A 13,371-nucleotide genomic window follows, 5' to 3' on the forward strand; every position below is an offset into this window, starting at 1 on the left:
CACATTCACAACTAATGCCCATTGCCGTTGTCAGCTCTAGTTCTACAGTAATGTGACTCAAATAAATAATCAAGGCTGGCATTGTCTCAAATATTTTTTTTATTTCTGCCGACCTTAAAAGAAACAAACGTTCAGCATTTAAATGTAGAAAAAATATGATTCATTGAAGCCGTTGACTTACTAGCTTATTTTGTGGATTCAGAGGACCCCTGTAAGCTTAAGCACTACAGTCATCAACAACAGCAAACATCAGAGCTAATGCATTATATTTCAAATATCTGCATCATTTCACCACATTACTGAATGTTGGGATTACTGGTGATGTAGGAGAATGTTGCTGTGGCTGGATGTTTCTTTCAGATCGGAGGGGGTTCCCGTCACAGTCTTGCTGCTAGACATCTTCTTCAGTTTGGCGCTGCATATGACACAGAATATGAAACTCAGGACAAGCAGACTCGCATGATTGTCTTTCTTTAGAAGGCAGTCGTTTGTACATGAAGACACTGGGTAAAACCTGTATGGCAAGTTCTATTGACATCCAGTCTTGTGGTTTTGGTGTATTTTGTAGTTCTGAAACCACGGTGTTTTACCCAAAAGGCTCAGACTTTTCTGTTTCCATCTACGAGGGCCGGCACCATTTGTCTCACTTGGCCATGGCTCCGGCTGTCCTGCTCTCACTCGGGACCAAGTACCAGGACACTGGTACTTTTCAGCTGACATTTACATACCACTGGCTAACTGTGAACTTTAACACCTCACAAAGCAACTGTTGTGATTGTGCAGAGGTTGTTGATTCTGTTCTTCACAAGTCCTCACTGTCAACACTCGCTATGAAAACACAATATCCTTAGTGTAACATCAAGGAGTACACACTAGTGTAACATCAATGAGTACACACTAGTGTAACATCAAGGAGTACACACTAGTGTTTCATCAAGGAGTACACACTAGTGTAACATCAAGGAGTACACACTAGTGTAACACTGGTGTTCCAGTTGAAAGGCAGCATGTGTGGTCTTATTAAGAGAAGTGTGTTTGCGTACCTGAGACGAGCCAGAGCCTTCCTCACCCATTCGTCCTTAACTGTGGCGCACACCTTTTTGTTCTTCAAGGTGTAGAAGCTACGACAGAAAACACACCATACATAAGCGTGTTTGACGCCAACGTTTGTAAACAATGTCAAACTAAAACGATATAGCCTCAACATGGTTAATAGAACAACCATTTTTTTTATATCGTGGATGGTCAGTCCTTGCGTCCATAGCTCTGTCTATGAATTTGAGTGGTTATATTTCTACAGGCCCATACCTCAGCTTTTTACCAAAGCAGAGGCGGGGTCACTCGTTGTTATTGTTTCAATTAAGGACTGTAGCTTATACCCTTGACCCCATAGAGATGACAAAATATGAGCATACATTCTAAGACTATGGTAAAGGTGTGTGTGTGTGTATACTTTGTTCAGGGCTTACATGATAGCGTCGATGTTGCACGCCTCCTTGGAGCTCTGTAGTTTGTAGCCTTTTATCTGCTGGTCAGGTACAGGCTTCTCCTGGTACTCCACACAACAGTAAAGTCTCCTAGGACCGTCTGAACACATGTACAAACATCAGTCAGCCACATGCCACACACACACATGCAGACCACAAGAACATGAATGTCAAATGTTCATTTCACTGTAATCTATTCTGTGAACTACAATGCTAGTCTTCTAATCGGATCTAACCTAACCAACATGACCCCAAAACAGAGTTGGCAGGTCTCACAGCTAGACCTTATCAGACTTTGGTAAAACAAAAAAGTGGTACATGGTCATGGGCAAAACTATTAAACGGGTAAATTGGTTACCAGGTAAACTTACATGCAGCTGAGGTTGAACTGAACATGGTCACAACACAGCAGAGAAGCAGGATTGTCTCCAGGTATGTGGGAGCCATGGTGATGGTAGACTAGAGAAGATACACCAAACGTGCCTACGGACTGATCCTATATACCCCTATAAATAGGTGTGTGCATGTGAGTGTGTGTTTGTTGACGATTCTGATACATGTCAATCATGTCCTTCACTCCTAACCTGTGGTTTCTAAATTGAGGACAGGAAGCCCATCTCTGCATATATATCAGTTGTTGCACTGGTTGTCGCTGTGTGCTCATTTGTTCTCAGTCGTATAACCTGGTTAAGGTCATATCATAGGTCCACACCTAATGGTGCTTGAATGGTGTGTGTTTTGTCTGATATGCATACAGTAGTGACTGTACAAATCTAGGGACTGATGCATGGTCAAGGCCAACTCAGGCTCCCCTCGACTTTTCCCAAAAAGAGCAACATCACCCCACATGGGCATATTAAAAAGGTGTTTGGCTGTCATGTCTGATATTCAAACTCTAACATTCATGAGTCGAGCATCTTTTACAAGCTCAAGAATAGTCAGTAATAATATTATGAGAGCACAGGAGGTTGGTGACACATTAAGTGTGGCAGGTAGCCTAGTGGTTGGAGTGTTGGGCCAGTAACCAAAAGGTTGCTGAATCAAATCCCTGAGGTAACAAGGTAAAACATCTGTTGTTCTGAACAAGGCAGTTAACCCACTGTTCCCCAGTAAGGCCGTCGTAAATCAGAATTTGTTCTTAACTGACATGCCCTTTTAAATAAAGGTTCAATTGAAATAAAAACATTGGAGAGAACAGGCTTGTGGTGATGGCTGGAGCGGAGTAGGTGGAATGGTATCAAACACTTGGTTTCCGGTTTGATGCCGTTCTGTTCCAGCCACTATTATGAGGCAGCCTCCCCTGTATGAGAGTGTTTGTGGTGAAGTTATGAAACAATAGCAGGTTGTCAAAAAAAAACTTGTCTGTACCGTGACCTATTTAGTGGTTCCTGCAGAAAGCTGACAAGAGCAAACCCAGATCACCTGACCTAGATCAAATAAATGATATTATTGTGTTGTCATGCAGCACTGAACATTAGTCTCAATAACAAATGCCATGAGAAAAATAGCTAGTGGGGAAATACAACTATGTGGGTTCGATTGAGCCCAGAATCTGGTGCAGCACTATGAAAGAAAATATATGTGACCTAACTACCGAAGATCAATAAAAAGTGCATGTTTCAAGTACATTTTTGAACCGTTTTTGAACAATATTAGCATAATAGCTTCAAATCAATTGATTAAAGCTCAAATCAATAATAGTTTAATAGAACTCATCATTTGCTACTTCTGTGGCAACTATGACAATTTTCAAATGCTTTTTTGTCATTAATTTAAGCCACTTTAAACTTTCCAATATATATGCAGCTGCTATTGAAAAGCCATCCACATACAGATTTTTGAGAAGTAGCCTATTGATTTTGGGTCAGCTACATTAAGTGTTTTTCACATAAAGTATTTGAGTAATACTCCAATCGAACAACATATTAGCGGGGGAGTGACAGTGTGGGAGTTTGGGACAATGTATTTGTATATATTATGGATACCCATTATATACCCATTAGCTGCTGCCTTGGCAGCTCTTCCTGGGGTCCAGCAAAATTAAGCCAATTTATACCATTTTAAAAACATTATAACACATTCACAGATTTCACAACACACTGTGTGCCCTCAGGCCCCTACTCCACCACTACCACATATCTACAGTACAAAATCCATGTGCATGTATAGTGTGTATGTTATCATGTGTGTGTGTGTTTGTGTGCGTGCGTGCGTGCGTGTGCATGTGTCTGTGCCTATATGTGTTGCTTCACAGTCCCCGCTGTTCCATAATGTGTTTTTTAATCTGTTTATTAAATCTAATTTTACTGCTTGCATCAGTTCCTTGATGTGGAAAAAAGTGCCATATAGTCACAGCTCTATGTAGCACTGTGTGCCTCCCATAGTCTCTTCTGGACTTGGGGACTGTGAAGAGACCTCTTGTGGCTTTTCTTGTGGGGTATTCATGGGTGTCCGAGCTGTGTGCCAGTAGTTCAAATAGACAGCTCGGTGCATTCAACATGTCAATACATAAATACAAGTAGTGATGAAGTTAATCTCTTCTCCACTATGAGCCAGGAGAGACTGACATTAATATTAGCTCTCTGTGTACATCCAAGGACCAGCCGTGCTGCCCTCTTCTAAGCCAATTGCCAATCTACTGTAAGTCATTTTTTGTGGCACCTGACCACAAGACTGAACAGTAGTCAAGGTGCAACAAAACTAGGGTCTGTAGGACCCGCCTTGTTGATAGTGTTGTTAAGAAGACAGAGCAGTGCTTTATTGTGGACATACTTCTCCCCATCTTAGCTACTGTTGTATCAATATGCTTTGACCATGACAGTTTACAATCCAAGCAGTTTAGTCATCTCAACTTGCTCAATTTCCACATTATTTATTACAAGATTTAGTTGAGGTTTAGGGTTTAGTGAATGATTTGTCCCAAATACAATGCTTTAAGTTTTAGAAATGTTTAGGGCTAACTTATTCCTTGCCACCCACTCTGAAACTAACTGCAACTCTTTGTTAAATGTTAGTCATTTCAGTTAGTTTTTTAGCTGACGTGTATAGTGTTAAGTCATCAGCATACATTACTCAAAGTTAGTGGCATACCCTGGGGAATTCCTGATTCTACCTGGATTATGTTTGAGAGGCTTCCATTTAAACTTCTTAAGGATTGGTGTCCCGCTAGCGGGACAACTTCCAGTGAAACTGGAGGGCGCGCAATTCAAATAAACAATCGTAAATATTATGGATTTTAAACATTTATGTACATTTAAGTGTCATATATCGGCTGAATGCTTAAATACTTGCTAATCTAACTGCGTTGTCCGATTTATAGTAGCTAGTACAGCGAAAGCATGCCATGCAATTGTTTGAGGACGGCACTCGACATCAAAATATTTTTCCACAGGTACAGGTTTCATACATTCACATATAACAATTAAATATTCACTTACTTTTTGAGAATATTCCTTTGATTTGTCATCCAAAGTGTCCCAGCTATAACATGTAGTGCCGTTTTGTTAGATAAAACTTAGTTGGCACCATCGATTTGAGTAATCCACTCGTTCAATTTGCAGAGAAACGAATCCAAAAATCTACCCCTAAACTTTGTTTCAACAAGTCAAAATACATTTCTATTTACTCCTCAGATACCCTAAAATGTAATCAAACTGTAATATTTATTTCGGAAAGAAGTATGTTCAATAGGAAACCGATTTTAGCATGCCCATAGTGTCTTTATGGCGCATGCAATCAAGAATTTCCAAGACTGTGTCCTTCTACTAAAACTGACTTAAAAAAAAAAAATAGTTACAAGCCTGAAACCTTGAACATAGACAACTGACACATTGTGGAAGCCATAGAAATTGCATCCAGGGAGCTAATTTTCAATATGACCTTTCTCTTGCATTTCTAAGAGGATGGTCTCTAAACATTATTATTTATTTTTAAATCTAGTTGGTTTTTCTTTGGATTTTCTCCTACCATATCTATTGTGTTATATTCTCCTACATTATTTTTACATTTCTACAAACTTCAAAGTGTTTTCTTTCCAATGGTACCAATTACATGCATATCCTGGCTTCAGGGCCTGAGCTACAGGCAGTTTACTTTGGGCACGTCATTCAGGCAGGAAGTGGAGAGAAAAAGGAGCCTAGCCCTAAGTTAAAGAATGCTGTGGCAGATGGCAGGGAGAGGTGAGGGGAGTGGTTATTGAGGGGAGATATCTTGCAGCCCCCTGGCTCCACACCTAAGCCTTATTTGGACTTCCTGCCCCAACGAGTGTGCTTTACTGTGAAATAGCATTGTATCTGGTCAAACACAATTTTTTTCCAGGATTGATAGCAGGCTGATTGGTCGGCTATTTGAGCCAGTAAAGGAGGCTTTACTATTCTTGGGTAGCGGAATGACTTTAGCCTCCCTCCAGGCCTGAGGGCACACACTTTCTCGTAGGCATAAATTGAAGATGTGGCAAATAAGAGTGGCAATATCGTCTGCTATTATGCTCAGTAATTATCCATTCAGATCGTCAGACCCCGGTGGCTTGTCATTGTTGATAGACAACAAAACCATTTTCACCTCTTCCACACTGACTTTATGGAATTCAAAACTACAATTCTTGTCTTTCATCATTTGGTCCAATATAAGTGGATGTGTAGTGTCAGCGTTTGTTGCTGGCATGTCATCCCTAAGTTTGCTTATCTTGCCAATGAAAAAGTCATTAAAGTAGTTGGCAATATCAGCAGGCTTTGTGATGAATGAGCCATCTGATGGTACAATGAATGATGGAGCCGAGTTGGCCTTTTTCCCCAAAATGTCATTCAAGGTGCCCCAAAGGTTTTTACTATCATTCTTTATATCGTGTATCTTTGTTTCATAGTATAGTTCATTTTCGTTTAGTCACATGATTTCTTAATTTGCAGTATGTTTGCCAATCAGTTGGGCTGCCAGACTTATTTGCCATACCTTTTGCCTCATCCCTCTCAACCATAACATTTTTCAATTCCACATCAATCCACGGGGATTTAACCATTTTTACAGTCATTTTTTAATTGGTGCGTTCTTGTTAGTAACTGGAATAAACAATTTCATAAATGTGCCAAGTGCAGCGTCTGGTTGCTCCTCATTACACACCACAGACCAGCAAATATTCTTTAAATCATCAACATATGATTCACTACAAAACGTATTGTACAACCTCTTATTACCAGCCTTTGGAACTTTGGTTTTCCTAGATATGGCTATTATATTGTGTTGACCTTCTACAAATGCCTCTTCTGATATTGAAAAGTTCAAAGGAAAAGTTAGAGATTGTCTAACGGTCTCTCACATAAGATCATATTTTTTGGCTGAAATATCTATATCAGCAGTTGAATTTGTGTACTCTGAAATGGTGCACTGCCATCCATAAACTGTCAACACAGAGTGCTGATGTGGAGGAAGGGGTGCATGCACCTGTTTTAAACAAGATCAGAATTTTCTCAGCGATGTCTGAATGCATGACTCACTGTGTCCTTAGGTAGGATGTTGACACACTCATCTCAAGGTTTTCACTCACCCACCACCCACACCCACACTCCACAGCCTTTTTGTCAATGTTGTACTTTTAATCATAACCAGTGGAGGGGGATATGGTACAGTAATTCAAATAAAAATACATGTAATCTGCATGAATAGATTTAATATAATCTCATTCCATTCTGTATTGTTAGATTTGTCAGTAGACATCAATGATGTATAGAAACACTAGATTGCAATTTGCTATGTATTGGCCAATGAGAAGCTTTGAAGCCTCCCGTCGGCCATATTGGTACTCCTCAGAAGAAGCAGTCCTCCATAGGAATGTACAGTATTTCAATTAAATGTTTCAAGGACAAAATAACATGTATTTAAGTATTATTTGGTTGTTGTGGGGACAGTAACATAAGTACTCTCAAAAAAATGTATTTTTTTATTTGTATGTTTAACTCACACAGTGTCATTTAAAAGTGTGCATTACGTTGTCTGTAATAGAATAAACATGGTAAAAATGAATGTAGACATCAATAAATGCATTTCTATAGCTTCCAAAATCTTTTTTACAATGGTGGGGGAGTAGTAAAATGGAGGTGCGGTGGCAGTCATGTAGTGTATGTATAAATCATTGATAGGCACATATGCAAGCTCTTGGTCTCTGTCTGACCCTCTCATGTCTGTCTGTGTCATATCTGCACTGACTGGCTCTGGTGTTCATTGTCCGGCAGTCTTTAACTGGCTCTGGTGTTCATTGTCCAGCAGTCTTTGACCTTGTGCATCCCCCGCACCTTGGAGTCTTTTGGTATACTCCAGTCAGCTATCTCTGACCCTGGTGACCCCCGAAGTCTCAGTCCTTTGGTACAGACTGATAAACTCTATCTCCAGAATGCAGTGGAATCAGAGCAAGCCTTCCAGTTGATCTGTAGACTATCATTGACTTTGATGAGCCCAGTCCTGGAGATGTGTCAGACAGACCGAGAGAAGGCAGAGAGAGAAGGAAGGAAAACATGGTCTAAGTGTAGCACAAACCAATAGACGTAACCTTGAACCCGGAGCTCCCAGGTTTGGGTTAGAATCAGCCAGTAGAAGATGGTGAATAACACCTATAGAAAGTCAAATGGGTCAAGCAGGTTCAGAGGAACTCTCCGTGAGTTGGTCTATCTTGGTGTTTGTCTCTCCCTGTCTGTCTCTCTCTCTTTGCCATGCAAAACACAGGGCCTTGTTGTCCTCTCATCCTTGAAGAACTGAGAGATAAAGAAAGCAAAGAAAGAAGCGATGATTGGTTATTTGACACTTCCCTCCTTCACCCTCCTCCTGCATGTGTGTGAGTGTTGTTAGTTGGTGTGAAAGAACAAACATGGCGGAGGGGGCTGTCAACAGACAGAGACAGGAAGTCAAAGGTGACGAGTGACAGATCTCAAAACCAACTTCCTGTTGGGAGAGTCCACTGTTCTCTTCCTTATTTTTGGTCTCCTCTTCTCTCCTTTCTGCTCTCAAAGCTTTGCTATGTAATACCCAAGTTAATGCTTTGTTAACAGAGGGCTGGTGTAGAGCTGCTTTGTAGTGTGTGTGTGTGTGTGTGTGTGTGTGTGTGTGTGTGTGTGTGTGTGTGTGTGTGTGTGTGTGTGTGTGTCTCCTGTCTCATCAGTGCAACAAGGGCCTGACATGTGCAATCATCTGTTTACATCTAATCCCCAAGTCATCTCCCTCATAACACAGTTCACTTTGTTTCCTTCCCCGTGCTCACTCAAAGAGACATCTACAGAGGGATCCTTCTCTGAGAAGACACCTTTCATCTCTTTTACTCACTCACTCTTCCTCTCTCTCTCTCTCTCTCTCTCTTTCTCCCCTCCTCTTTCCCCACATCCTCTGCCACTTTGATTTATTGTGGCTCTTGTGCCCTGTAATCATGTGTTTGTTTTCAGTAACAGTGGGAAGTGAGTCTGTGTTTATGTAGTGGTGCTCCTATACAGTGGCATGTGAGTGGTGATCTGTGTTTGAGTTCAGTAACAGTGGCAAGTGAGTCTGTGTTTATGTAGTGGTGCTCCTATACAGTGGCATGTGAGTGGTGATCTGTGTTTGAGTTCAGTAACAGTGGGAAGTGAGTCTGTGTTTATGTAGTGGTGCTCCTATACAGTGGCATGTGAGTGGTGATCTGTGTTTGAGTTCAGTAACAGTGGGAAGTGAGTCTGTGTTTATGTAGTGGTGCTCCTATACAGTGGCATGTGAGTGGTGATCTGTGTTTGAGTTCAGTAACAGTGGGAAGTGAGTCTGTGTTTATGTAGTGGTGCTCCTATACAGTGGCATGTGAGTGGTGATCTGTGTTTGAGTTCAGCGTGAATGTTGTCCAACACGAAAGAGCTAAATGTTTGCATAAGCAAAACACGTGTGTGTGTGTGTGTGTGAGAGAGAGAGAGAGAGAGAAAGCAAGAAAGAAAGTCTTCCCTGTCCACATATGTCTTGCCTTGGGCCTCTCTCCCACTCGCCCTCCCAAAATGGTGGAAAAGGCGGGAGGGATTCCCTTTGAGTTGCCCACCCACACACTGTGTCCTCTGGTCACCTCTCTCCTGCATGGGCTGTGGGGCAACAGAAGCTGCAAAGGCGTTGCCTTAAAACTTTCAGTGGAAGCTCGTGTTCCTCGAGTCCTCTCCAATTGAACAAGTACTGTGTCATTAAGTGTGAATTACCAGCAACGATTTAGATACTAGATTACAATGAGTCTCATTCCAGAATGTCACACGCACACATACAGAGGAGCATCCTCTTGACTGACATAATTAATGGCTGTGGAATAGTGGTTAGCCCTAAGCCTTTTTCCTTGATGAATATCATCCATCAACAGAGCGACACAAACTACCAAGACGGATGAGAATCATAGTACATTCCCTCTGGAAGTAAGGACACGCTCACACAAACGCACACCCAAGACACACACGCTTTGGAACTATTAGTGGTTGGTTATATATAACCATGTGAGTCGTGTCGGAGACCTCAGGGTGTGCGAGAGAGGGAGATGTTGAGAGGTGTGGTTTGGTCAAACGTACACATACAAACACGCACACACACACATGCGTGGAGTGAGAGGCAGGATGGAGCCTGCGGGGTCACCAGGTGACCTGAGAGTGTGCGTCGCAGACTGTGCTGACAGACAGACACAACCAAGGCCACCACGGAATCTACCACCACCCCACAGCTCTCTCTCTCTTTTTCCTATCTTTCTTTCCCAGTCACTCACTGCCTCTCTCTCTCGATTTTCTCACTCACTCTACCCATCTCTCTCTTTCCCTTGGGACTGCAGTGATCTGTTCATTCTGCCTTAGTGTACCAGTTGGAGAGAGGGAGAAAGTGTTCCCCTGTTCCTGAGGAGCGAGCCGCCAACAAGACGCCAGCACAACAGATGGATGGATGGAGAGAACAAACGTGTTCTGCATCATATCACTTCACTTTACATAACCGCACACACTGACTCACGCACTCACAGATACCCACACATAGATGAACGCGTAAAAAGTTATCTTTCTACCACATGCTAACAAGGAAAGACAGCAATAGAACGAGAGGGAGGGGGAGATGAGGAGAATTAAAGAGGGGAGAGGTTCCCTGGCTGTGTTCTTTTAGCATCAAAGTAAGCAAAAAATAAAAGGACACACACTCCTGGGTTTACTGATGACATCTTCTGCTGCCCTCTTCTTCCTCTGTTGGCAACTTAAACATTTTTTCACACACACACACATACACACACACTCCTGGGTTTACTGACGACATCTTCTGCTGCCCTCTTCTTCCTCTGTTGGCAACTTAAACCTTTTCACACACACACACACATACACACACACACACACTCCTGGGTTTACTGACGACATCTTCTGCTGCCCTCTTCTTCCTCTGTTGGCAACTTAAACCTTTTCACACACACACACACATACACACACACACACACTCCTGGGTTTACTGACGACATCTTCTGCTGCCCCCCTTCTTCCTCTGTTGGCAACTTAAACCTTTTTTCACACACACACACACACAAATGCTTAACAGATAAATGCCAGCAGATACATTATGGCAGAGGATTGCAAGGGGATTTGACCTCTTTAGTCCTTTCATCAGAGCATATGAAGGAAAAGAGAGGAGAGGACCATCATGCTAGACTTGATGCACCTGGAGTCTTATTCCGCCAACTCTCCGTCAGAGCAGCCGGTGGCTCAGTGGAATCACGTCAGCTGTGTGTACACTCATGCGTGTGTGTGTGTCTGTGCTCCCTCAGAGTGGTGTGACAGATGCTAGCGATCCCTAGGTCTCACCACTACGCCTCAGGCATGTTAATGATGCTCCGTTAACTGTGGGCTCTGGTCACATGCGTGAACATACACACACACACACAAATATCTGCTACCCTCTTTCTATGTTTGAGCCCCAATATAACAGCACGGATTGTGCTGTCTGTTAACCCGTACTCTTGTTCGTGGAGTGCACGTGATATATGAGGAGGTTTTTGAAAGGCCCCATACAGAAGCTCCACTAGCAACACTTCTGTCCTCTCCTTCTCCTCCTTTGTTCTTCTGTCTTAACCACCCACATATCTTTTACATCCCTGGAGCCTTACCAGACCTGCAGCTCATACATACATACACACACACACATACATACATACCATACATACCATACATACATACATACACACAATACATACATACATACACACAATACATACATACATACATACACACAATACATACATACATACATACATACATACATACATACATACATACATACATACATACATACATACATACATACATACATACATACATACATACATACATACACACAATACATACATACATACATACATACACACACACACACATGCACACACACACACTGAGAGAGAGAGAGAGACACACTGAGAGAGAGAGAGAGAGACCAGGTTGCTGTTGACCAGGATGTTGCAGGTACTTCATGCCCGACGCGATGCCACGCAACATGCCCACAAACTGGATCACTGTGAACTGACCGTCGTGTTTCTAACACAGAGAGAGAGAGAGGGCACGCGAGAGTGAGACATGCTATTTGAAAATATCTCGTTGCCCGAGCTCCTTACACACACAACACATGTCCAACATCTCTCCATACACAAGCATCCCCCTATCCTTCTCAGCGATGTGTCTACAAAGCAGTTAGACATATATTTGTCACACTATTAAAGGGCCCTTCTGTGAACTTCTCCCCATGACTCCTTTTATCACTACTTCTATGACGAGTACCCGATGGTGTCTGTGGGAGGCATGAGGAGTTAGTTGGAGATTTGAGGAGGGGGTTTGGAGAGAGCCAAGATGACTTCACTGTGGCTTCAGGAGCTCTTCTGGGGGTTAGTGGGTTTGGTGGGTTTAAGCTTTCTAGTAATTAGGGGAAGGTAAAGTATCCCTAGGGGTTAAGGGGTGCTCACACACACACACATACACACACTCTCTCACACACACACACACAATATAGATGTGTGGGCAGTAGGAGCCATCTGGGGCCCTATAGGAACAAAACATGTGTGTGGGGGCCGAAGGCTCGGGGCCGCAGTGGGAGTTCACTCTTCAGATCTGGGAATCCCACAGGAGAATGGGAACACCATCACGACGGTCATCAATCAAAACTACACTGACACAAACGAGCCTGAACAACGGCCTGCAACTCCATAATGTCACTGTGTCACCTCCGACCCGTGGCGAGGGTCTGCCCACTGGCACCCGCGTTCGATAGGCCCCTGCCCTCCACGGCTCGATGTGATTGGACACCGACTCCACAGCGAAGCTGCCACCCGCTCTCGGCTAATTGGGTCTTTGTGAATGCGCAGTCTGTCGTGGGTTTGGAGGAAAATGAGGTGGTGAAAACGGCATTATGGTCTGCGGCGGTGAGTGACGGGTCGATGTGAGGCGATGGGTTTCGGTCTCAAAGCACCAGATGCTCTTCCTGGTTTCATTATGGTGCATTATGGGGGACGGGATGGTTTCGCCTGAGCAACCGAAATGACACAAAGGCGTTCAGAATAGGACCCTGGAGAAACACAAACACACAGCACCCTGTGCTAAGGGCCCCGCCCGGACCTGAGAATGGCCCCATGCACCGAGATGGAAAGTGTATGGCGAACACGCATACAATTGACATATACAGGTCTCACACACAATAAATTCTCCCTCCGTCTCTAAATTGAGGTCAGCACAAAAGTTACACACTCTCACTCGAGGTTGAACACGTTTCAATATGACAAAAGGCCTCTAGTCGACATCGCAAACTCCCTAGGTAGAGCTCTTAACAAAACACACGCAACTCGCGTGACCCGGTCGAAAGCAATATTAGACGTGGACAGGACGGAATTAAAGATCGTGGACTACCA

General features: G+C 43.1%; 1 protein-coding gene across 1 annotated transcript; it reads right to left on the bottom strand.

Moving 5' to 3' along the window:
- Nucleotides 1-89: 89 nt before the first annotated feature.
- Nucleotides 90-2,019, bottom strand: LOC115102753 (C-C motif chemokine 20-like). The gene is made up of 4 exons (XM_029623017.2): nt 1,859-2,019; nt 1,470-1,587; nt 1,044-1,121; nt 90-415 (listed from the first exon to the last, which is right to left on the bottom strand). The coding sequence occupies exons 1-4, from the start codon at nt 1,932-1,934 to the stop codon at nt 313-315; spliced, it is 375 nt and encodes a 124-aa protein (XP_029478877.2). The 5' UTR covers nt 1,935-2,019; the 3' UTR covers nt 90-312.
- Nucleotides 2,020-13,371: the final 11,352 nt, after the last annotated feature.

The sequence above is a fragment of the Oncorhynchus nerka genome, linkage group LG20 (genome assembly GCF_034236695.1).
Source record: "Oncorhynchus nerka isolate Pitt River linkage group LG20, Oner_Uvic_2.0, whole genome shotgun sequence".
Taxonomy (NCBI): domain Eukaryota; kingdom Metazoa; phylum Chordata; class Actinopteri; order Salmoniformes; family Salmonidae; genus Oncorhynchus; species Oncorhynchus nerka.